Consider the following 27342-nt stretch of genomic DNA (forward strand, 5'->3'; position numbering starts at 1 on the left):
TTATTTGAGGGATGGGGCTGGCAATGGCATCAAATAAGAGATTGCCAAGCAAAGAACCCAAGAATCAATTTAGCTATAAATATAAAACAGTCTGCAAAAATCACAATGGTGGCCCACCCTAATCCCTGGGCTCAAGTTCTCTGTGTGAGTTTAAATAGCTGTACCTGGTATTATTGGGGGGGAGAGGGAGGGACTTAAAACCACCAATGAACTCCGAAGACATACTTTGAATTTCCGTGGTCTTTTGTAGAGAAGCAATGGCATTTCTATTTGGAGTTTGGTGCAGAATATCTTCTGAGACAGGATCCAGCTGCAAGAAGAGAAAGGAAAAATCTAAGAGCAGCACAATATTAGTAATGTACCACAAACCTCATGGAGAGAGAGCCAGGGGAAGCAGGAGAATCCTCAGGAAAAACTCCACTGGGAACGAGTTTGTGTTTCACTAGAATCGGTTCTAAAAATGAAGCCCCCGTTTTATCTCCCCATTTGCAGCCATGTAACTGAATTCCAAGGGGCTTCTAGATTGGCTGCAGGGCTAATCTATGGAGTCCCAGGAGCAGGTGCATGTCTGTGTATTATTCATTTTTTAAAATGTTAGTTATTCATGTCATTTCTGTAGGTTCCTCACAGACAGAATTTCATTGCATCTGTATACACAGCTGGGCACTCCAAACACAAACCATCACTGACATCCTGGTTGAACTGGGGTGTGTGTTCTGTTATCTTTATTTTCCAAGGGTCTAAACGTCTTCCTTACACATGCAGACATTTTACAGTGGAAAGCTATAAAACATGGCTGCTTGTGCTGGGCATTTGGCACACATAATCTGCACCCAGACTGATTATGCTATTCTCATGCCATCTCCATAATCTTCTATACCCTTATCCCCAACCTCCTTTCCGCCTCTGGTTCTAAAAACAGTATCCAAACCAACATTACTATTCCTGTGAAAAGTTATAATAATTTTCATAGAGCTCTAATCATCTCTTTCCTTTCTCTATCTAAAAGGTTCTTCCCCGTATAATGCTCCCCTGTATATATTATCTTTCCTTATTGGTTAATCAGATTTTTATGGGCAGGGACTGTCTTGCTTCTTTGTATTTCTATTGCACTACTGCACATAGTCAGCACTTAATAAGTGCTTCTCATTCATTAATTCATTAATTCATTCATTCATTCATTCACTAATACCAAATGAAAATGTAGGGAAAGCAACAGGACAAAACCAGAGTAAATGTGTGAGAATTGCATTTTACTTCCTCTGTATTTTTAATTATTATAACTCATCGATAATAATAGTTTATACTAGATAGTTACCCATCTTGAACTTGCCCCAGCTCATCTTTAAAAGGGGACTGAAAAGAGTTTTGTCCCAGGGAGGAATGCAACTCTTGGCTTAAAGGGCCAATTAATTGCATGAGACTCCTTTCTCAACCAATGAGCCTTCATGAGAGCAGGTCAGAATCAGTGAAGGCAGGAGAAAAGAGAGATCCTGGGTTCTTTTAGCCTCAAGCATCAAAAAAGATGGTGAGTACAACCTTTCTTCAGGGCTCTGGAGGGAGAAAGACTCTGGGAACAAGGTGTCATGTAGAACTTTATGTTCCTATCTCTAGTTTGCTACATGAAAGAATTTGGGGAATTTTCCTTTCAGTGAGATTTGGGACTTTCTCTCTTGGATGAGTTGATTTACTTCAGTCCCAAATGGAAAGACTCCTTAACTCAGTGTCGTCCGGTATATATTCTCTTATGTTTATTTTCTCTGATTTTTCTTTCGCTATCAAATTGGTTTCTTCACACAAACACACACATATATGTATGTATGCATATATGTATGTTATATATATGTATAGCACTTTGAGTAATTTATGTGCTATACAAGAGAAGAGCAGTGGGAAAGAGGTAGCACATTGGACTAAGAGTGCAGAACACTTAGGTTTCAAATCCTGCCTCTAACACTGGAGTGTATGAATATGTGCAAGACACTTAAACCTGAGTGTGAGGCAACTTCCTAAGAATGACATGAGAGCCTGGATTTGAAGGGTGTTTTTTCTACTTCCTATCCATGTGATCTTGGCCAAGTCACTACCTCTCTGGATCTGTTTCCTAACTTATAAAATGAAGATGTTGGACTAGATGACCTCAAAGGCCCTTTCAAGCTCTAAATGTATTATTCTCTTCTTTATTCTGTTAGGGATGGGTGGAGATCTGCATTTATGGATAGAGTTTCCCAGTAGAGAAATCCAAGATCCTTGAAGTATTTATATATTTGGGGTTTTAACGTTCTCCAAATGTTTTTTTCACAAGAACTCTGTTAAGTTCTTAGTATTTCAAATATTATTACCACCATTTTACAGAGGAGGAAACTGTGGCTCGGGATGACGAAGGATTTGTCCTTGATTATATAGTCAGCAAATATTGGAGCAGGAATGTGAACCTAAGTCTTCTCACTCCAAGTCCAGTACTCTTCCTGACATCTCATGCTGCCATTCAATTTAATTCAATTCAATTCAATTATTTTCATGCATTTTCCTAATTCCTTCAGATTTCTTTTTGTATTTATTTATCTCTGTACAAATTATTTCCCTGCAGTAAGTTCCTTGAGGGTAGGTATTGCTTGTTGTGTTCGTATTGCCAGCCCTAGCACAGGGTTTGGCCTATCTTGTTGAATTGAATTACATTCTGACTAGCAGAGAGATTTCATAGAATTTTAGCTGGAAGTGGCCAAAGGTCATTAAGCCATTATAGCTATTCCAACAAGCTATCATTGAGATTTGACTTAAAGATCTCCAATGAAAAGGAGCCTGCCTCTCCCAAGAAGCCTAGTCCCATCCTTGAGAGTCATGAAACTCTAAAAGTACTTCCATGAAAAAAATTTTTTGTGACTATTCATAAGTGTTGGTCACCATTAGTGGTTTAATAGACAAATAACAAATAATTCTGAAACCAAAAGCCACTTCTGATAAACCAGTAAAGAAGAAAAAAAAAGGACATCTCATGAAGGTGAACTATAGATTCCTTTCAGTTGTTTGGATGTTGTAGAGACATTGGCTCTTGTGGGTGATTGGACTTGGCGGGAATCATTAAGTAATAAATTAGAGTACTTTCAACAAACTGGAGGATTTTTGCATTCATAATAATAATAATAATGTCACAGTCAGACATAGGAGACGTAGGAAATATTAACTTCCCACCAATCTGACTTTGTTGATAATTGCCTGAGAGTTATAAGATGCATCAGATAATTTTTATACATCCTTTCCCAACCCGAAGCTCATGTCCAACTTTTATTATTTCTAAAGTCCATTCCCCGCAATGGTTTCCCTCAAATTTCCTGCCTCAGCACCAATGAGGTTCTTCTTGCACTATCTTTCACAAGAGCCAAGGAGATGTAATTATTTACCAATAAATCTCGACAAAATCATAGGACACTCTATGTAACTTATGAGCAATATTATTATAAAAACATTGTAAAAATCACAAGTCCATTGGCTTATTGAAGCCAAGTATTTGGGGGCTTCCTTGGAATCAAGCCCTCTTTTGCCGGAAAAACTCATTTCTGTTGGCTGACTCATGCCTTTGGACATTGGCCCCAAAACCAAGGAGTGTCCCAGGAGAGGATCTGGCCCCAAATCCCGCAGTGCAGAGAGAAATCACTCGACACCTGACAGGCACAACACCAAGCCCATCAGCAGCACCCCCACTTTACACAGTTCTTGGCATGCTCTGGGCCTGGACAGATTAGATCTCAACAGAGCGTTCACAATTCTCACTTTGAAATGAATTTTCTGACAGCTACATAAGGACATATGAATGTGTTAACCCTGCATAGAAATTATAAAATACTCAGAAGAATTGTTGACATGATGAAATAGCATCCATGAATGGAAGGTTATGAAGTACTTTTCAACCTCATGATCACTCGAAGTCTGTTTTTGGCATAGGAATTTTCCCTTTAATGGTATACCACCAGTTGGTATTAAATTCCTAGGTTCATGGACTTCAGCAATAAATTTAGTCTAATCCACTCATTTGAAAGATGAGGAAACTGAGGCCCAGAAAGGGAAATGAAAGCACATGGTGGAGGTGGGATTCAAACTCAGGACCTTGGGCTTTTAAACCAATATTCTCTCTAAGGAACCACATTGCTATAAATTCTTATCCCAACTCTTTGGTCCTTGAGTCTAAAATCTCCAAAAGGATGTGAGTATCATTTCAACACTTTGTTGATGTGTTTGATTTTTTTAAAATATTGATTTAAGGCACTTAAATTTTACCAAATCATAAAATTTTCAGAAGCAGAAATTAATCAATAGTCAATTAGAAGCATTATTGAGGATTTATTATGTGCCAAGCCTTATGCTAGGCACCACCAATATAAATGCAAAATTGAAACAGCCTCTGTCCTCAAGAAGCTTACCCTCTGGCCAAAAGGAGACAACATGTACATATGTAAGTTTATACAAGATTGATAAAAGATCTTTTTTTAGGTGAAGGCATCAGTAACTGGGAGCATTGGAAAGGCCTTCCTGTAGAAGGTAAAAATTCTACTGAGTCTTGAAGGAAACTGTGGATTCTTAGAGGTGGTAAAAGCCTTCAGGGGGGCATTTAGTTCAATCTTCTCTGAACAGGAAATCTCTTCTCCAACATTCTCAATAAATTGATTCCCCAGCCTTCACTGGAAGAGCTAGGGGGTGGCATTCACACATTTTCTCCTAAGGCTTACCTTTCCATTTCGGTATTTCTCTGGTAGGAAAATTTCCCTCAGACCAAATCAAAAGCTTCCTTTGTCACTTCCACCTGGAATGTTCCTGAATATTCCTTCTGGGTTCAAGGGGGACAAGTCCCATCTCCTTTTTACAGGGAAGTTCCTTAAATAGTTAAAACAGCTATGACTGTCATCCCCATGTCTTCTCTGCAGAAGAACCTCCAAAACAAATGAGTTATTCCAATGGCCAAAAGTGAATCTGGGGACCCTACAAAATGTCAGAACAGCCCTGCTAGTCTTTGTTATTTAAAACTAACTGCCAGCATTTAAAGTCATTATTCATTGGTAGAGGTTTGTAGGCAAATACCAAATTGTGTGGGCATTAAAGGTCTCTTAGGGCATTCTGTAAATTCTTACATGTGTTTGGTAGAAATGCAGATTGAGGAAAGTCAGCAACAGTTTCCTTTACCTTTGTGTAGAAACCTGAACTGTGCCTTTTATACAGCTCTACTTATGCATCCTGTTTGCTTTCCTTGCCTCAAGTCTCTCCCCATTTCATACATCCTCGGGACAGCTAATATCATGATTTGACTCAAGTACAGGGCTGGCCATGTCTCCCTCATCCCACTCTTCAGTCAAGAAACTCCAAGAATTTTCCAGTAACTGTAGGATAAAAAAAATTAACTCTTCTGTTTGGCATTGAAAGTCTTTCACCACCTGACCCCTCTCTGTCTTTCCAGTCTTCTCATATTTTCCTCCCTTCTTCAAGGACAGACACTCCGTCTGCCATTTCTATGCTTTTGCAATGGCTGCCCCCAGGCCTGGCATGCTCTCCTTCCTCTGCTTTCCCTATCACTCACTCTGTATGGAACATGTTTATTTCTTTATGTACATGTGGGCACCTTCATTACATCAGAAGCTCCTTGAGGATGTTCATTTTTCACTTTTTTTTTTGTATTGCCAGCTGGGAGATTAATGAAGGATGTCCGACCTGGGCCCTTGCTCAAAATGAGGTTCCAGGAGGAAATTTTCATTGGGAGAAGGGGGTCACTGGAGTAGAGGGATGTTCAAGGGTGAGGCTACATAGAGAAGAAAGTAAGGCTTAAAGTGGAGCCTTAGGGGACACCCATGCTTTGGGGGTAGTAGGAGGAAGGAAGCTGAGGAGACAAAAAGAGAAAAACCAGGAATGAGCTAGCCCTAAGGTTTCCTGAAGTTATAATTCAACCATATACAAGGAAATGGGATTTAATTATCTGGGACACACCTGAAAATGGATTCTGTCTTCAGATTCTGTCTTCATTGTCATCTGCATATATTGTAACAGCTACTATCTGTCATAGGAGTAAAGCTTATAGGATATCTACCCTAATTCTCATTAGATTCCATTAGCACCTTCCATTGCTTTTCATGGAACTCAACTCTGGAAACTGCTCAGTTGAATATCAGACTGGATTAAAATACTAACTAACCAAAGGTGTGAATACCAAGGAAATCAAAGTTTTGAAGCATCTACAAAGAACATAAAACAACACTTTCTCCATTTAGCCCTTGGCAGAAAAAAAAAAGTGGAACATGCACTCAGCTTTCCCATGACACTTCTATAACTCACACAAAGACAACATCCTATGTATTCAGAATTTGTTAGGTCGTGTACAGGGGAAAGGGTTAGAAGCTTCAACAACTTGTACAAGAAGTCATATCAAGTCCCTAACATTTAGTCTTTCCATTGCCTAGTCCCATCTGATGCTTAGCAACATTCCTTATAGTTCATAGAAATTTCCCAGTAGATGGTACCATCTGATTGTAGGGTTTATAGCCAAAAATTGACTCTAGCAATTTTGAGAGTATACAGGGCAGGAAACAATCTTGGGTAAGTCTGCATTTCAGAGCCAAAATTTGATAATCTTTTTAAAAAGTAAAGGATTAACTACATAAAACAGCCCACATATCTTACCCCCCTCCACCAAAGAAAAAGCAGAAATCTCTCTCATCTCCTCTCCCTCTTCTTCCTCCTCCCCCCTCCCCCTTTTCTTTTCCACCCACATCCCTGATCCCAGTTAAAACTTTCAGAAAATATTTCCCCAGAACTTCTGTGAGTCAAAATAAAGGTAAGAGAAGTATTGTTATCTGCCCTGTTGAGGGAGATAAGCATTCTGATTCTTTGTGTGAAAAGGTATTATGTAAGGATAAACTGTTAACACATGGGGAAGAGTAACTTGAAGTACAAACACAAAGGGAAAAATTAAAAGAAAAAAAAACAAACAAGACAAATATTGTTGGAAATCTTCAATTGTTCATTGATATTCAGCAAACGTCTCAGTGCAGCCTGGTTACCTCCCTGAGACACTAATAGGCAAATTGCTGAATGGTTACAGATTTTCTTTGGTGGAAAGAGCTTCCTTATCAGGAGGAAATCAGGACTCTGTAACTTCCCCCCCTGCTCCTAACCTAGACCTGAAATTCTGAGATTTCATACTGGGGGGAGAAGGACCCTTAGTTCTAGAATACCATTCCAGGAAAGTGCCAACTAGGGCCTTTCAAAGTGCAAAGGGTCCTGGAGGGCCTGGTGATGGTTCGTATCTCTGTCATTTGAGGACCAAGCTAAAGTTGGAAAGGTTCAGGGCCAGAAGAATGGGAATTAAGTGATGACTTGTTGAGACTAGAGGAATTCAGGAAAGGTATTCCCCCACCCCTCCCAAAATAGAAATACCTCGAGGGCAGATATTTCCTTTTGTCTTCCTATCCCAAGCACTTATGATTTGGCACACAGTAGGAACTTCATAAATATTTGTTGATTAATTGATATAAAGGCATGGAGAAGTCATGATGTCCATTTATCTTAGAAATCAGTAGACATCAAGTTCATGGCTTCATGGTGTAACAACATGGAGTAGTGCATAGGGTACTAGACTTGGAACCCAGAAGACCTTGGTTCAAATCCTGCTTCAGACACTTATTAACTGCATGAGGCTGAAGAAGTCATTTGACCAATCTCTATGTCAGCGTATCCCTCTATAAAATGAATGTGTTGAACTCAATAGTTTCTAAGGTCCAACTCTATATCTATGAGTTTTATAGTAGAATGATTTCCTTTACAATACTTTAAAGTTATTCTACATTTCTGTAGTTCCTCTACAAACTACGTAAATGTTGTATCTACTAACTGTGAGTTCCAGATGGATCCATGACTTCCTTTCTTGTCGGTCATCCATCCTTCAGATCTGATCACACCTCATCCATGACTATTATGTGAAAATCTTGTCTATGTCCTTTCATTGGCCTTCTATAGAGAAGACCCCCATAGCCTTGGTGGCATTTTTCTTATAGACTCTTCAGCATTCTATAGAACCAGTCTAGCCCCTGAGTCATCTACCTACTATGTCTCCATGTCTCTGTATTCCTGGCCCACCTCTTTTTCTAACCACCACTACTACTATCACCATCATCACCATCATTGTTGTCATCACCATCATTGCTTATATCTTCAAATCAGAGATTTAGAGCTAGAGAAGACTTTAGTGGGCTTATGCTTCAACCTTTCATTTTATATATGAGGAAACTGAGGCCCATGGAGGTTAATTAACTTGCCTAAGGTCACAGAGATAGGAAATGTCAGAAGCAGCATCTCAACCCAGGTCACCTGACTTCAGAATCATTTTTCCCCCTCTACTATGAACTTCCAGATTGTACTTTTTGTCAACAAAGGTAATATTACTAGAGCCATCATCAGTTGGTCTGGTACATTTTAGGTTGTTTCAATGAAAAGAAAACCTCAGCATGCTGAGCTTACACCGAAAATCTGAATACAATACTTTCAATTAACCACACAGAGTTCACTTATTCAGAAATCTCAACTATATAGAAGACAACAAAATAATAATGAAGAGGAGGAGGATCGTGGGTATTAATGTAACACTTTCAGGTGTACAAAGCATTTTACCTCCACAATTTGATCTTTATAAATAACTACTTCGTGAGGTAGGCGTTATTATTATCCCCATTTTACAGATAAGGAAACAGAAGATGAGATTATTTAAGTCACCTACCAATGATCACATAGCTAGGAAGTGCCTAAGGTAGGCCTTGAACTTGCATTCCATGCCTTATGCCACGATTCCTCCCAAACGTGGTCCCTGAGCAGCCAAAATGATGTCAATAAGTTGATGTGTTTTCCCAACTCTGTGTATATGTCATGACTCTCCTTGTCCAAACCCCTTTTCTCTCCTCTCTCTGCGTTCTTTTACTTGGCAGCCTCATCAGTTCTCCTAGACTCAATTAGCATCTCTGTGCCAATGACTCTCAGATCTGTATTCCAGTCCTTGACTCTCTTTGAAGCCCAGGTTCCCTATCACCAACTCATGGATTTTCTAAAGAGAGGTCACTTAAGACTTTACCCAAAACGTCTCAAAACTCTTCATTTACATACATTTGTAATAAGTTTGATAATTTCGGTTCTCATTATACAGAAGATTTCAAAGTATCAGCTTGGGAGGTAAGGCAAACATGAACAGTTGGACATTGAAGGGGTCATATAAAAAGAAATATCAATAAAAACAGATCATGACCCTGACAGCCTTGTGTGGAATTCTGGGGCCATTCAAGGTGTGAAACAATAACTCCATGTCTTTTAATATCACCCGAAGCCATTACTGTATTGTAGAACATCAAGCCCCATAATTAAGCTAGGAGAAAGTGCAGTATAGGAAAAAAAAGCATTGACTCAAAAGTCAGAGGATCTGTCTCAAGTGTTTACTACTCGTGTAATTAGGAAGAAGTCACATGAACTTCTTGGGTCTCAGTTTTCTTTATATTAAAATGCAGGTGGAGGAGAAGAGTTGGACAGACTGACCTCTGGGTCCCTTCCAGCTCTATATCTAGGAACCATTAAGAATAAAATTTAATATTCAAGACAAGATTAAATTTTATCCAACTTCCTCTGGTTAAAAAGGCAGAGAAAATGAGAAAAGCTCTTGAGGAAAAGGTTACAGTTGGAAAAATCCTTGTGCACATGCCATTCCTGAATTGATAAATGGTCAAAGAATATGAACAGGTAGTTTTCAGAAGAAGAAATGAAAGCTATCTATGGTCACTTGAAAAAGGTCTCTAAATCATCCTCAATTTGCTGTTTTTGTGGTTGTTCAATCATTTCTGACTCCTCATGATTTCATTTTGGAATTTTCCTGGTAATACTGGAGTGGTTTGCCATTTTCTTCTCCAGTTCCCTTTATAGATAAGTAACTAAGACAAACAGGGTTAAGTGATTTGTTTAGGGTCACATAGCTAGGGTGTATCTGAGGCTGGTTTTGAACTTATGAAAATGAGCTTTCCTGATTCCAAGCCCAGTGCTCTATACACTGCACTACCTAGCTGTCCACTGATTAGGGAAATGCAAATTAAAACAACTCTGATGTATCATTTCATACCTATTAAATTGGCTAATATGACAAAGAAGGAAATGACAAATGTTGCAGAGGATGAGGGAAAAATTGAGACACTAATGCATTGTTGGTGGAATTATGAACTGATCCATCCATCACGAAGAACAACCTAGAACTATCCCCAAAGGGCTATAAAATTGCATACTCTGACTCAGCAATACCACCACCAGGTCTTCTTCCCAAAGAAAAGGGAAAAGGGCCTATATGTACCACAAATATGTACAGCAGCTCCTTTTGTGGTAGCAAAGAATTGGAAATTGAGGGGCTGCCCATCAACTAGGGAATGACTGAACAAGTTGTGGTACATGATTGTGATAGAATACTATTGTACTAAAAGAAATGATGAAGAGGTGGTGTTAGAAAAACCTGGGAAAGACTTCCATGAACTGATGTAATGAGCAGAACCAGGAGGACATTGTACACAGTAACAGCAATACTGTATGATGATTAACTGTGAATGACTTAACTATTCTAAGCAATAGATCCAAAGCAAGTCTGAAGAACTTATGTTGAAAAATACTGTTCACCTCCAGAGGAAAAAAACAAAACAAAACTGGTGGTGTATGAATGCAAATTGAAGCATATTTTTTACCCTCTTTGTTATTCTTGGGTTTGTTTTCTTGTTTGTTTTTTGGTCTGTGTTTTGTTTTGCAACACTGTTAATATTGAAACATTTCCCATGACTACATGTGTATTCAAGGAGGGAGAGAACTTGGAATTCATTTTTTAAAGTGAATGTTAAAAAATTTTATTTATGTGCACTTTAGGAAAAATAAAAGAAAAATTCAATAAAAAAGTCCTTGTGGGTAAGAATTGGGGACAAACCTCAGTCATCTGTCTATTTCTAATGTGTGAATTCCCCAATGATTGGGGAGAAATGAGGTGTTACTATATATTTGTTTATTTTTTGGCTGAGTCACAACATGAGAAATAATTCAAGGAGGCTTTCTTAGGACAAACCTCTTTAATGTGTTGACATCTCTACTAAGAAATCCTACTATCAACTTGAACTAAAAAAAAATGGAGAGAGGTAAATTAAGAAGTAGTGGAAGATTCAAGCTGTGTCTATACAGCATGTTCCTTTTAAAATCCAGAAGAGAGGCAAAATCTTGAAAAGACTCTGGATTCAAGTCCTGTCCCTGACTCCTATCGACTATTTGACAGTTAGCAAATCGTTTAACTTCTCACTTAACCTGCTAATCTCTGAGTAGCTCAGGAAATTCTGTGAGAGTTTAATTTTTTAATTAATTTATTTTTAGTTTTCAACAATCACTTCCATAAACTTTTGAGTTTTACATTTTCTCCCCCTCCTTCACATTTCCCCTCTCCAAGACAGCATGCAATCTGATATAGGCTCTACTTATATGTTCATATTAAGCATATTTTCACATTAGTCATGTTGTAAAGAAGAATTAGAACCAATAGGTGGAACCACAAGAAAGAAGAAACAAAATAAAACAGAAGAAAAAAAGAGCACATAGTCTCCTTCAATCTGCATTAAACTCCATAGCTCTTTCTTTGGATGTGGATAACATTTTCCATCATGAGACCTTTGGAGATGTCTTAAATCTTTGCATTGCTGAGAAAGGCTAAGTCTATCAATGTTAGTCATCACACAAGGTGACTGTTACTGTGTACAATGTTCTCCTGGTTCTGCTCAGTTCACTCAGTATCAGTCCATGCAAGTTTTTCCAGGTTTTTCTGAAGTCTGCCTGCTCATCATTTCATTACATTCATATACCACAACTTGTTTAGCCATTCCCCAATTGATGGACATTTCCTCAATTTCCAATTCTTTGCCATCACATATAGAACCGCTATAAATATTTTTTGTACATGTGAGTCCTTTCCCCATTTTCATGATCTCTTTGAAATACAGCCCCAGAAGTGCTATTGCAGGGTCAAAGGGTATGCCCGTTTTTATAGCCCTTTGGGCATAGTTTCAAATTGCTCTCCAAAATGGCTGAATCAGTTCACAACTCTACCAACAATGTATTAATGTTCCAATTTTCCCACATCTTCTATGAGAGTTTAAATTACAGAAGAGCTGCCAGTCTGTATTGGTGGAGGGAATTTCAACATTGAAGTTCTCTCACATTGATGAAATCACAGGTTCAGAATACTTTCCTCCCTCTAGGTGGCACAATGGATAGAGTGCCTAGCCCAGAGTCAGGAAGACCTGAGTTCAATCTGGTCTTAGATGCTTGCTAACGGTGTGACCCTTGGCAAGTCTTTTCATCTCTATTTGCCTTAGTTCCCTCAACTGTAAAATGGGAATAATGATAGCACCTACCTCACAGATTTGTTGTGAGTATCAAATGAGATAATATTTGTAAAATGGACTTAGTACAATACTCAGCACACAGTAGGTGCTATATAAATGGTTATTCCACTCCCCCTCCCCTCACCCATGGTTATAGGTAACTAAGAAAAGTAGACAAATAATGCTTCCATATTTCAAGAATTCCCAATGTTCTCAAATACAAATCTCAGTACCTTTGTAACATCATTGTGGCCAAACAGTCCATTATCCCATGGCTACCCTGGTGAAGCACATAATACCTTTTTAGCTTCCCACTGGATTTTTTTTTTTTGCTTTTTCCAAAAAGCTCATCCTTTTCCCTTGGTGATACACCCTAGGAAGGTGCCCAAAGAGCTGGCTCAGTCTTCCTCTGCTCTTCCTACTGCCAGCACTCCCAGGCTCCCCAAGGTTATGGTTGAATGCAAAGAAAATGACATCGTGAGCCAGGAGACTTGCTTTTGAGCATTAGCTCTCATACTTTCTAGCTGAGTGATCATGAGTAAGCCATGTCACTTCTCAGTTTTATCATCTATAAAAATGACAGCATTGAGTTTGATGATGGTCACAGTCCTTCCTGTTCTAACTTCTCTCTTCCCAAGAGAAGTATGTGGAGAGGTTCTGTCCTATAGGTTTACTTTTTCTCCTCAGGAGCTCCAATTCTTTGGGAGCGCCTAAGCTCTCTCTGATTCACACCTATTTCCTTAAAGAGTACACCTTGTCATATGTAACCTGAAGGAAGAAAGAAGGGGGAGGCTACTTCCTCTTTCCAAATTATAATATAATTCCTTAAGAGTAACTTGGACAATAAGGACAAAAATGGGGGGGGGGTGATTGTTGTAACTTTGGGTAGTCAACCCAAGACACTTATTCATCAGCTTTGGAGACAAAAGAAGAGGAAAAACACCATGCCTTAATTTCATCTCCAAAGACACTTCTAATTTTTAGACCAAATCAAAACATGGTAGCGAGATGGACATGGGACAGCATTTGGTTTAAATCCTGAAAAAATGAGGAGAGGGATGGAGACATCTTTAAGTTTGACTTTGAGGCCAGAGAGGGAGGTGAACAGGAAGCGTGCTATTCTCTATAAATGGGACCCTTGAATTTCCAGTCCTAGGGTCTGTATCATCATCTCAACAGCTTCCTGGTCTCTGGCATTTCTCCCCCCTCTAACAAGCTTAAACTGTCATTTCTTTTGTTTTGACAGGTGTGCTTTTAATAGCCAAGGCCTAAACTCCCTCAGCCAACATTTTCACAAGACTTCCCAACCCTCCCCTGACTTTTTTTACCTGCATGGAAGATTTCACTGTTTTCATTTTGGATCTCGTGGAAATGCCAACTGGTTAAGCTTTTCTCACCTCTTGGGAAGATTGCCTCCTATGGAGGTCTCAGCGGGGCATTTCTAATGAGCTTTGCATAACTTAAGGTAGAATTTGATTAAAAACAAGGGGCACAGATACAAATACAAATACAAACAAGGGCTGATGGCCCAATGTTTTGGTAGCCTCGAAGATTTTTCACTTATAGACTCTGAAAAACTTACGGTTAATTACTTAAGTTTAGCTGAGGACCACTAAAGAAACCCAATGGTCCTTGTTTTTTTGGAAATCCTTTTGATTTCTTACAAACACCAAAGTGGTATCTGCAGCCCTATGGAGGGGAAGTTCAAGATTATTCCTCCTACCCTGATTGGATTGATAAAGCATTTAAAGGCTTGAGTTTTCCAGGAAAAAGAGACTTTTAAAAATGGATTTTTTTTTGGCCTGTCTTCAAGATCAAGAGTTGCCTTCAGGAATTTCCTGTGCCATGCTTAAATTAATTTCTGAAAAGGTTAATCCAATAGCATATTGTTTTCACATTGACCCTGTGCGTGTTTAGTAAAAAGAAAAAGTAGAGATACTTGAGTAGCCAGATTTTTCTGAACAAAATGCTCACTTGAAAGGAAATGCTCTCTATTGGGGGTGAAAACATGTCTGCCATTCATGAAGGGAGCCCTTCATGCTGGTCTCATCAATGGCAATTGGTCCTAGTTCCACAACAAGCCTAGACATTCCCCTGCATGTTATTATATAGTACCCGGTTTCTGCTGATAATAGGACATGGGACACAGGGCATCACTTTATTGCCAGGTCCCAGCCAAGAACAGCAAGGGAAAAGAAATTGCCTTTAAAAAACCCTGCAAAATGTTTATGAATTCTAATCCTCAGCACATGAATAAATACATCTGACAAAGTGCAGAGTCCCATACGAAGGCCTTGCCTGACCTTCCTAATTTGAGTTCAATTACACATGGAGTGTTTGGAAGTCAAAGTCGGCCCTGCCAATGTTTACAGCTCTGGATCTAGGTATTGTTATTTGTAAAAAAAAAAAATATCCCAGATAATAAGTCATAATTGTCCAATTAATCACCCAAGGGGGAGCATTGAGGGGAGGTGGGATTTGAAATAGCCAAAACTGGCATTTGAAGGAAGCTCTCTTTGGTATATTATCTATGGAGGGGACTCAAAACCAGTCATGAAAAGGACATGCAAAGAGGGATTCAGTGAGGGCTCAACCCAATGCCTGGAACATAGTAGGCACTTAATTAATGCTAGGTGGCTAACTGGAGGTAGGGATACACTACATTTTATACACTTTTTTAAAGGAATGAAATTTAAAACTTTGCTCTGGTCAGGCTGCAAGTCACGATGACCTCTGAACTATAGGGGGAAAAATACAGAAAAAACCTGGGTTTGGATTATAAATTATATTGTCAATGGGCGTGAGAAGACCTCTTTGTTTCTTGACTTGTTTCAATAATGGTGCTTTCATTTCCTTTTCCCGATGAATTATAATGTACATACACACTTGTGCTTATCTTCCATTTTTCATTTTAAGTTTCTTTTATTCGATTAGCCAGCCCTGCTGCTTGGAAGGAGATAGACTTGACAGAGCAAACAGACTTTCCAATTTGAAATTACCTAATCCATCTTTTATCCAAAAAGTCCTAGTGGGAACTCAATATTCTAGGGCCATGCCCTTAAGAACACTCTAGGGAAATAAAGTACAAAAACACAAAGAGTATTTCTAAATTTCTTCCCTCTCTAGGCCATAACTGAACAAATTTTGGGATATGTCTACATAGTGAAAGGAAACTCAGTGAAAAACAACGAAGATGGCATTTTGGGCATTGGATCAGATCAAATTTATGGTTAATGTCATTATTTAATGTTCTCTGTGTGTGTGAGAGAGAGAGAGGGAGAGAGAGAGAGAGAGAGAGAGAGAGGGAGAGAGGGAGAGGGAGAGAGAGAGACTTAAAATAGGCAATTCCACTGCCATGTGAAATTGAATGCATAAATACATACATCATGGAGTTGTCATTTTGTCAGCATAGGTTTCCCCTCCTGGGAAGCGTTCAAGGGGAAGCTAGACAGCAGCCTGTCCATTATGTTAGACTGGGGATTCCCTTTACATGTATGGTGGACTAGATAGGCATTGAGGTCTCTTATAATTCTCAAATTCTATGATTCTGTGATTTTTTTCCCACTGTTGTAGATAGCAACTCGCTTGTAATGAAGAGTCCTAGAGGGCTGTCTGAGGCTTTGAAAAGTTAAATGACTTTCTTCTGGTAACAAAGCCTGCAATTATAAGAAGTGGTATTTGAACCCAAGTCTTCCTAACTCCAGGTCAAACACTCTACCTATTGTGCCACAACACCTCTCTACAGAATACATAGATCTGTGGATTAATCTCCATTTGTGTGTGTGCATATATACACCTACCTATCCATCATGGGGAATGGCCAATGAAGGACCATTCCAGAGAGGATGATCATATTTGCCTTTCCCAATGGGTTATATGTGAAGATAGTTTCTGGTTTCTTCTACTCCAACAAGAAAATAGACTTGGAGGGCCTACTTTTGTCAATAAGTAACAGTGTTTGGTCCTGTGGGGTAAAGAAGAGTTTTCTGCCTAGATAGAGACAGAGGGCTCAAAGTCTCAGAAGACACTGAGCAGGAACTGAGATCACATCTAAAAAAAAAAAGGATCAATAGGTCTATCCCTAAACCTTTTTCACTTTTCCTTTCTGATCCAGATGATGACTGAGGTAAAAACTATTGTGATCTGCTGTGGGTGGGGATAGAGACAGTAGCTAACCTGTCTTCCACCTGGCTGCCATATGTCTGGGAGCTAATGGCATCTCTGTTTCTTTTGCACTCACTCTCCTCTGGTAATAGGTGAACAAGCATTCTAAGAAGGGAGTGCTCAGGGGACCAGAGAGCTAAGAAACTGATTAAAGCCAATAGTCATCCCATTGAAACCTGGAACTGGCAATAGCAGCAGCCAAGTCTGGTGAGAAGTCATCACGGAAGTCAAGCAACCTGCTTGACCCAGACTGGGAGGGAGTTGACCCATCAGCTGAGATACAGCCCTGCAAGGAATCAGCTCAGCTGAGCAAGGGAATAACTCATCCATTACCAATGTGACCTTGAAAAAACTTGGTGGGGAAGGAAGAAAGGAAGGAAGGAAGAGAAAGACCCCTAAGGCCAGGATTCACAAGGCACAGCTTTGCTCCACATGTTTCCTACATGTGTGCCACACTACTTTTCTACTTAAATGTTGAACCCTACATCTCCAAAGATTGTGTGCATCCAGAATGAAGAATACACCTCCATTTCATTTTTTAAGCTTATATCCATGCTATACCATCTCAGCAAATATCCCCTTTGTAAAAGGTAATCAATATGAAATGGTTGGTAAATATTGGGGAACACACCAGACGGGCACTCAAGATTAACAGTGTTAGAAAACCCAACCGCTTGGGGTTACCCATAGAACCCTGAGGGGAGAAATAGCCATTGTCTTCTGGGAACTATCCACTGAGAGCTATCCGCTGTGCCCCAGAGCTGTCCATATACATATGTATATACTCCCAAATGTTACTTCATATCTCTACATTTCAGAATTTTTTTTGCTTAAAGATAAAAGAAAGGTCAAGTGGCCAAATATAATGTCATGCGTTACTCCTTTGTTATCCTCAGCTGATTTCTGAATCCCAATTTCCTACTCCACCTAGACATTCATGATGGCAAGTAGAATGGGAATTTCCTGACCTTTAAGGAAAATGAATATGGCAGGAGGTAGAAGAAACATGGATTTCTTAGTCAACTTGGTTTAATTAAGAAAAAGTGTGTGTGTGTACATGTGTGTGTGTGTGTCTCTGTGTGTGTGTGTACGTGTGTGTGTGCACATTGTGGGGGAGTGGGTGGGGGGGGTCATGGACCACTTGGTTGATGATATCTATGGACCCATCCCAGAACAAGGTTTTTAAGACAATTGATAATTATTTTGAACCATCACCCTGAAAGGTGATTTGGAATTTCAGTCCTCCCTTCAGTAGACAGACCACACAGAGCAGAACCTCCATTCCCATTGGCTACAAAGCCCCACTTGGAAGAGTATGATAGGACCCAATGAGCACAAAAGATAGAATCTCCTCTGAATGAGCACACACTGAGCCAAAGAAAGCCATAATTTCCTACCACAGAGCTGGAGAAGCTGTTGGCTTTTGCAGCCGGTTAACGTTTCTTCTGGGCAGGTCAGTCAGCCAGAGAGCCAGAATCCCCAACCTTCTGGGATTTTCTGCACATCTGGCATATGTCCTTACAATGCAAATATCAAAGCTGGTCTAGCTTCTCTGTGATGATTCAATATTTGAAACTGAGAGTCCAATTTAAGAATTAGGGGAGTTTGGACACCACAAGCAGACAAATAGGGAAGCCACTGCAAAGATGCACGATATGTTTTTCGGTTAGCACACTTTCAAACCTGTAAATAAACCACACTCATTGCAACATTTATTTTCATCTACTACATCTGCTAACATATGTCAATTATATAATTAATATAAAGCAGACATAGCATGGAATAGAGGAAAGAGGACCATTAGCTCTCAGGTCAGAGGACATGGATTCAAATCCTAACTCTCGTCACTTGCTACCCACATAGCAAGTCATTGAAACTTTCCAGGGAGGGGGGGGGAGAGAAAAACAAAACCAAAACCTTTCCTCAACTGTAAAATGAAGGGGTTGGACTTCTATGAGGTCCCTTCTAGCCATAGACCTATAAACTATAGATTCAAAATTGTAATCCCTCTTCTCAGGGTCTCATGGACCGCTGGCATCAGTGGATGGTTTCTGTGGATCCCATCTCAGAACAAGGATTTTAGAAAATTGAAGGAAATGCTAAATTTCACTTAGAAGTCAATAAAAATAAGGATGTGATTGTTTTCCCATCCAAGTTCTTAGATCTCCTGACTTCTATTGGTGGGGCCCATGTTAAAAATGCCCTACTCTTGATTAATGCTTTATTCTGACTCTCTATAATCAGTGAAACTACAAATGCATGTAAATATAATATGATATATTAAATATCTGGTTTATTTATCTTGTTTGGAGATAGTTGTTTGCATGGTGTCTCCCTCATTACACTATGAATTCTTTGAGAGCAGGGACTGGCTTTGTTTTTTTTCTTTCTTTCTTCATATACCCAGTGCTTAGCCAACGATTGGTACAAAGTAAGTGTTTAATAAATGCTTGATGACTTTACTTGAGATATAGATGAAGTTAGATGGTATAAAAGACTTTCTCATAGAGATGTATGACCGGAAAAGGAAATAGCATGGTGACCTGACAAAGGCAAGGGGTGATTGATGGACAGTCCAAATGGTTTAGTGACATCCACAAGAGTGACAAAAGATCTAGAGAAAGTCCCTGGCAGGTACATTGTATGAACCCCCTGTGGAGAATTCCTTCTTTCTTTCCTTCCTTCCTTCCTTTTCCTTCCTTCCTTCTTTCCTTCCTTCTTCCCTTCCTTCTTTTCATTCAACATGTTTTAAGTATCTATTATGTGTTAAGTACTAGGCTAAGAGCTGAGGATAGAAAAACAAATACAGAAGGGGACATGTATCTGCTCAGTCTTTCTACCTCATCACTGAATGGAAGCTGTTCTTTCCAAAGGTCCTAATCATCTCTGAAGAGTTCAATCGAATGGCCTTTTCTCAGTCCTCATCCTTTTTGTCATTTCTGCAGTAATTGTCTCTATTGTCCACCTCCTCCTGGCTACTCTTTCCTCTTTTGGTTTTCAAGACTGCCCTCTGTCCTACTTCTCCTTCAATCTGCCCCAAATCTCCTTCTCCCTTTCAGTTGCTGTATCTTCAACCATGTCTATCCCAGTGTTTTTCACTCAGGGAACTGTCCTGGGCTCTCTTCTCTTTTCTTTCTTTTGTTTCTCATTTGGTATCTCATCAGCTCCCATGTATTCAATTACTATCTATCTGCAGAGAATTCCCAGACCTATTTATTCAGCCTTAATCTCCCTCCTGAGCTACCCACACCTATGAAAATTTTAGGTTTGGACAAAAAATCCAAACAAATAATGCTAACCTTTAAAACAGCCTGGTGTAAGGCAAGAGCAGAAACAGCTGGGAGTATTAAGAAGAACTCTGTTAAGTATGATTTCCAGATCAAGGCTTTAATTCTAAGAACTATGGATGTCTAGATAAAGCTTCCTTCTTTCTGAGGGTCCTCTAGACATATCTTCTGTGCTCTCTCAATAACTGGATGGAAAGGATCTCAGTGTGGGTTCTGTAAGTGGATTAGCTTTCTGCTGTATGAAAGAAAGAATTTAAAATCTTGGATGATCTAAACTGAGCTATGATGGGAGGCTTGCTTGCTACTTTCTACAGATCTATTGTGCCTGTGATTGCACATGGAACCAAACAAAGTTACCATTTTTTCCAAGAGAAGAAAATACATTGCTGGAATGATGAGTAGATTCCTTTTGAATCCTTTGTTCTCCACCCCCTCCTCCAACCCTCTGCCCCGAGACCCTTAATTTTTTTTTTTACCTCATTTTCTAGCAGGGCATTCACACAGGCTTCTGATGCATCACAGATGGCAGTGAGATCATGTCCTCCCTCCAGAGCCATCACCACATGTCCATCAGCCACCTGCATCAATTGCCTTGTCAAATTACCGAAACCTATCAAGAACAAATATAATATTTGAAAATATGAAATCAAAAAACATCAAACGTCCATCAAAATCAAGAATTTCCCATCTTCAGTATTATCTCGAGCCAACGGAGTGATTAGGTTCAGAACCTTAGTAGGCATATATTCCAAGCCCCTTATTTTTATAGGCAAGCAATCCATGAAGGATTAAGCTACTTAGGCAAGGCGACACAGTTTATAAGTGGAAGGCCTGATCTTTTAATCCAGAGTCTCGGACTCCAAATCCAGGAATCTTCCCATTGTACGATAAACATCCATGATTTCACGTCTGTGAAGAGTTTTCTTCCCTGAGCAGATCATAACCCCCTCATACTTATCTACAAACAGAGTAAGTAAGCTGTTTGAAGGCAATGCTTACCTCCTTTTGTGCATCTATTCTAGCACCTACCACTGGATTCTTAATAAGTATGGCTGATTGCTAGATGGCCTCACAATTTGCTATGGCCCCCAGAACCTTATTACTCCCTGAATGGGGAGGATGATTTGCTCTGAACTCAACTTGGCTGGCCATCAGATGAGAGAAGAATAAATACACATTTTTAAAGAAAATATGGGTTCAAATTCTGTCTATGCTACTTGCTTGTTATATGACTTTGGGATAATTACTACCCCCTTCGGGAATGAGCTTCCTGACGTGTGCAATGATGGTGTTAGACTGAATGACCATGAAGGATCCTTCCAGTTCTCAGTCAGTAATTCTCTCATCATTGGTTACTGGGCCCATATTTGGAGCCTTCTCAGTTGGGTGGGGGCTGTTAGATCTTTGCCAGACCCTGCATCCTATTAATATCAGCTTCAGTCTCATAATCACCTCCACACCATGATGAGTCCTCAGAAGCAGACTATAGCAGAGAGTGCTATATGATGAAACCGCTTCCTTTATATCAGTATTGCATCAAACAAATATCGGGTAGAAAAGGAAAATAGACTCTGTTAACTCTGTAAGTGGCTTAGAAGGTCAGCAAGTTATAAGACATAGTCTCTGATGTTGGATATAGATCAATGAAGACCTTATATAGTTTGGGGGTTTTCCCTTTGATATAAGGAAATATCACTTTGAAAAACCTAATATATATTAACTTCTCAATGGATATTGAGAGATATTAATTTGTCTTCAATATTTCTGGAGCACACAGACTGGGGGCTTTTGAGAAATGGTACTGTATAAGCCATGATCTCTCTGGTATACTTCCAGAGCCCCAAGAGGAGAGATAGTCAGCCTTGCTTTGGTGATTCAACGTGCTAGTCTAACCAGGGGTTGAGACAGTGACTCCTAAAGCATGTGCTACAGTAAGAACAGGATAAAACAGTCCTTGACATTGAGGGGTCTTCCTGTGCCCAAAGGAGGAGAGTAATAGCTAATGCCGTTGTGCTATTGTTCAACCATTTCAGTTACGTGCGACTGTCTGTGACCCCATTTGGGGTTTTCTTGGTAGTAGTTCACACCAAAAATTCGTAGACCCCAGGAAGTTGTCCCTGTAATGGACCTCAAATGTCATCAAGCCTAACCCTCCAATTTCACAGAGAAGTAAATGGAGGCCCAGAGAAGCAAAATACTTTCCCAATCTTGCAGGAGTGGTAAGTAGTAGGGGTAAAATTTGAAGTCGGGTCTGCTGACTCCAGATCCGGTGACCATTGCACTCCATTGTGTCCCATCTACATTCCCTTCTGATTTGGAGATTGGATGACTCAATCACTAAACCAGGAGGTGTCAGTAAACTACTGTGCCCAGACCAAGGATGGCCCTCAGCCTATTTTGGGACAAGTTAAGAATGGTTTTTTACATTTGTAAATTGTTTTCTTGTATTTTAAAAACATTCCTAATTGTTCAGCAGCACAAAACAGGTAGAGTCTGATTCAGGGTAGCTTGCCTACTCTTGTACTAATAAAACAAGGTTCATATATAAGGGAGGTCTGAAAACATCACTCTCCCATACCACAGCCACTCCCTGCCCCACACTTGTGGCAGTGGTCAGCCCTTCACTGAAGGTCTTTAGGGAAAGGCTGAATGATGGATGCCGGGAAATATTGAAGAAGAGATTCTGTGTTTGAGATGAATAAGATAAGGTGAACTCTCTGGACCTTCCTATTCCTGAAATTTATGATTCCTTGAGAATCCAAGGATTTAAAACTGGAAGAAACTTTACAATTTATCTAAGTGCAGGTGAAGACACTGATGCAGAGAGAAGGGACTTGCTCAAGATGACACATTTAGTAAGTGAGGGGCAGGACCAGATTTCTAGATCTTGAATTGGGTCATGTTTTGGAAGGCATTTTTCCTGTGACTTAAGCCAGCCAGGGTTTTACTGACATATTTAAAGAAGAAATATTAATACATCAAACCATTCCTTGTGCTGAAACTTCCTACCAATTGAGGTTTTGATCAACTAAAGTCATTACTAACGGGTTCAAATTACATATGGGCTGAATAACAAAGAAAATCCCCAACCTCTGATTTAAGTTCACCCTTTCCCCTTGAAATGAACAAAAAAATAAATCTATGAAAGACTAAATTTAGATGGGATAATAAAAAATTGGAGGCCGGAATGGAATGAGGATCACCTTTGATCTTCAGCCAATTTCCACTTTCTTTTACCTACAGGGCTTATTTCCACCCACATGTTCCACATGTGATTTTAGGGTAAGAGAGTGAGGCAGCAGGATGTCGAGCTCTGCCCGGTACAAAGAGACACCACATCCTCTCTGAAGTCCCAGGATGCTCTGCTGCCCACCCTTACCTTAGGAGTCCAGGTTTAGGTGCCCTTCCTCTGTCTCACAGACCACAGGTCTCTGCTTAATCCGTGGCCACTGCTAACATCACAAAATGTTTTGCAAGATCAAGTTAGCCAAGCTCACCATAGTACCAATTTTTTTTTGGGGGGGGGGCGGTGCTGAGAGGCCATGGTTGAAGTATATTGTTTTGTTTTATTGTTTGCTTACAGTCAAATATCACCAAGAATTCATCAGTATATTCTTGGATTTTCCATTCTGCACCCCCCTGTCCCCCAGAAAAAAATCAGGTAAATCAAGAAAACATTTCTTAAACATGACAAGCACTGAGATAGGCACTTGGATTACAAAGACAAAAGCACAACACTCCCTAGCTTTAAGGAGTTCACATTCTGTAAGGTAAAATCTAGGTAGAGAAGTAAAGACAGAGTGTATACAAAGAGATTTCAAGAAGAAAAAGTTTAACAATTGGAGGGATAAAAAAGGCCTCATATAGCAGGTGACACCTGGGCTTAGAAGGGACCTAGGGATTCTGAGAGATAGGGGTGAGGAGGGAGAGCATTCTAGGCATGAGGGGCCCACTTGTAAAACAGTATGAAGGAGGGGAACGGTATTGCTGGGTCAAAGGGGAGGGAATGGTTCCAACAGAGTAACAGAGCTACATGCTGATGGCAGGGAGCCATGGGAGCAGAACAATGGGGAATGTTGGGAGTGGGCTCCCTTCCCACTGTCCCAGCTCCACACGGAGGCTAGGACATGGACCGCATTAGACTATAAGCTCCTTAAGGGCAGGGAATGTCTTCTGCCTCATTGTATCTCCAGAACTTAGCAAACTGCCTGGCACATAGTAGGTGCATAATAAATGTTTATTGATTAAGTGGTTGATTGGAGCAAGATGCACACTCCATTCAAAGACCTCAAGCCATTTGAGTTCAAACATATACAAATAAACAAACACATATACATACTATACATATATACATATATGAGTACACACACTGACCCATAGCATTCTAGGCAAAGGGCTGACATGGCACTCACAGGACACTCCTTCATTACCCCTGAGGCAGGGCAGTGGGCTAATCTAAACCACTTCAAAGGGGGTATTGCTCAATTATCTAATACAGAATGAGGAATAAGGGCCAAGGACCCCAAGAAACCTCCTTATACCAGGGCCACCACAAGTGGCTGAGGAGGGAGGAAATGCCAGGTCTCTGGGCCCTCTTAGCCTTCAGATACATGCTTTGTGGAAACTGGAGTCCCACCAATCAAACTGTTTTTCCCCAGCTCACAGGAATGTTGTATATTGCGAACCAATAGCAGGCCAGAGACTGGAGAGGCCAGTATGTAATGGAGAGTCATTTGAAATAAGACCAGAAAGGTAAGCCAGATCTCTTTTATAGAAAATTTTAAATGCTAGACTGAGGTATCTGAATTTTATCAAGAGGTGATTGAAGATTTTTGAGTGAGTTTGGGGATGGGAGACATAGTTAGATCTGTACTGCGGGGAATTAAAAGTTGAAACATTCTCAGAACCAAATGAAATCAATGTATAGTAAGACTAGGAATGCTCTCAAGTTTTCAGTCAGGCAGTGTGGAATAAGGCAAAGTTGGACAACCTCAGGACTTCTCCGACTTTGTTTGTGTTCTGGGCTCCTTTGGCAATCTGATGAAGAGTACAGATCCCTTCTCAGAATCATGTTTTCAAATGCATAAGGTAAGATAGATTGGTCTTTCAAGAAAACCAATTATATTGAAATGAATTACCAAACAACCTTTTAAAAAACAAGTTCATGGACTAGGTTAAGGAGCCCTGGAGTAGATGGTCGGTGAGGTCCCTTCCTCCTCTAATCCAATGATTCAATTCATCATTCAGCACGTATTTATTAGACATCTACCATGTGCCAGGCACTGGCCTATGTGCTAAAAGAAAAGGAGAAATCTCTCAGGTGGCTGATTCCACTACAACTCCATGACAACATTATTTTAAAACATAGTTACAAACTTCTGACACTTAACCTACATTTCTAACATCATCTAACAGGCATCCGTACAATACTGCTCCTACTGGTTTATTAGAAAAGGGCCATTCTATGTCCTATAGACTTAAGTTCACCCAGATGGTTGCCAGGTTGGAATAGAGCCATGAGTTAGGTAGCAGGGCTGTCATGATGATGCCCAGGCTGGGCTAGCGGGGTGTGGAAGGAAAGTGAGGGCCCCTGTGCTCACTAAGATTAATACCACCAAGATTTATAACAGACCCTTGGACCTTTCTGACTCTGTTGTGACCTTATCTTCCTTTGGGAAAACTTTGTATAGTGCAGACTTATTAGAATGGACAGAAAGAGATCCTAGGACTCTGAGCATAGTCACAGGGGTTCCATCTCATGATAAAACATAAATATAAGAAGGCAGACCCACTATAAGGAGCACAGGTATAATGCAAAAGCCAGTGGATTTGCAGTAAGAAGACATGGGTTCAGATGCTGACTATTACACTTAATACTGTCTTTGAGTAAGTCAGTTTCCTTTTAGGGGGTCTCTCTTTTCTCATCAATTAATGGGGTGACCTGGATGATCTCTAAGGTCCCTTCCAGTTTTACAGTTGAAGAGCCTATAAGCAGAATTTAACAACTAATTATCCATACTGAAAAATGCATATTTTCAATCCTAAGTCTTCTGGCACCTCTGAATTACATCAGTATGTAAAAAAAAAAATTGTGATTTCATTGGTGTAGAACCTGCTTCTATCAGGATCACCACCCGTCTCTAACTTAGTAGATAGGTACAAGAGAGTGCCTAAAGCCCAGAGAAGACACGTTATTGGTCATTCATCGCAAAGCTAGTGAGGACAGGCGCTGGGAGATGAACCCAGGTCCAGAACTCAATCCATGACTCCCCTCTGCAGAACTAGGAGGAGCAATTTTTATACCTGGACCAAGGAGCACAGACCAAAAGGACCAGGCAGAGGCAGCTAGGTGGTGCCACAGTTCACAGAACACTGGCACTGGAGTCAAGGAGACCCGAGTTCAAATTTGCCCTCAGATACTTGCCAGCTATATGATCCTGAGCAAGTATCTTTTTTTGCCTCTGTTTCCTCAGCTTAACCTCTTTTTTTTTGCCTCAGTTTCCTCAGCTGCAAAAGGGGGATTTTTACCCACCAGGGTGGTTGTGAAGATCACCTAAGATACTATTGGATAGCACATAGTAGGTGCCATATAAATGCATATTCCTTTTGCATGAATATTGCTAGTGGCAGGAGAGTGAAGTTTAACAGCTTACTATTTTAATTTATTTTTCTTACCAGCTAGGCTCTTAATATAGTTGATTTTGTGCTTCTGAAGTATGGTAAGGATTGAGTACCCTCTCAATTTCAGCACCCTGGGGCAAAATCCCATTTGCTCTGCCCTAGTTATGAATTTGCCATGCTGTCTTCCAACATCCTTAAATTATTAGAAGCAAATCCAATGTTGGTTTTCCTGTAAATATTGCTGAACTAAGCAATCAATTGGATTTTGGCCTCTTTGCACTGGGACAGTTTTTGCTGGGCTCAGTAAAATGTACAGTGCGTCAGCATTTTTGGTGGTGTCAAAACATGAATTGATCGAGAACAATCTTTAAATAGAGTTTCACTGTAAGAACATGCAGGGATTTAACCAAAGGAAATATACTTAATAGCCAAGCCAATGACCACAAGAGGGTTCGCCAAACAAAATGGCACTCCTCCAAAGGGTCTCTATCAAAAAATTTAATAACCATTCACAAGAAGTGGGGGGGGGGGGCTTGTAAGGGAGCAGGAGAGGGGAATGGGTCCCATCACTCTGTTTTTCTGAAGCCTGTGTAAAATGTTATTTTTTATTAAGCTTGACCCTTAAGAAGAAACATTATTATGCATCATCTTTCCATCTTTTCAGGGAACAAAGTGTGGCCCACTTCATTTACTGTCAGACTTTTGATGTGACGATTGGTTTTGCTGTGGTTTTTTTTTTTTCTTTTTTATTAATTGTTATAAAGGATAGCTCTCTGGGGTGGGGAGGGGGAGGACCTATTGAGAAATGAGGATGTAAAGCTAAGACATCAATAAAGATTATTAAGAATAAAGAAAATGCAACA

At 40.0% G+C, this 27342-nt stretch overlaps 1 protein-coding gene across 11 annotated transcripts in view; it reads right to left on the bottom strand.

The window, feature by feature from the left end:
* HDAC9 (histone deacetylase 9) overlaps positions 1-27342 on the bottom strand; it is a 698100-nt gene that overhangs the window by 46441 nt on the left and 624317 nt on the right. For all 11 annotated transcript variants that reach the window (XM_027872084.1, XM_027872079.1, XM_027872078.1 and 8 more), the window contains 2 exons: positions 20335-20468; positions 226-310 (listed from right to left, as the gene is read on the bottom strand). In XM_027872084.1, coding sequence (XP_027727885.1) covers positions 226-310; positions 20335-20468 — 219 coding nt within the window. The remainder of the gene's footprint in view (positions 1-225; positions 311-20334; positions 20469-27342) is intronic.

The sequence above is a fragment of the Vombatus ursinus genome, unplaced genomic scaffold (genome assembly GCF_900497805.2).
Source record: "Vombatus ursinus unplaced genomic scaffold, bare-nosed wombat genome assembly UNPS02014799.1, whole genome shotgun sequence".
Lineage (NCBI taxonomy): Eukaryota > Metazoa > Chordata > Mammalia > Diprotodontia > Vombatidae > Vombatus > Vombatus ursinus.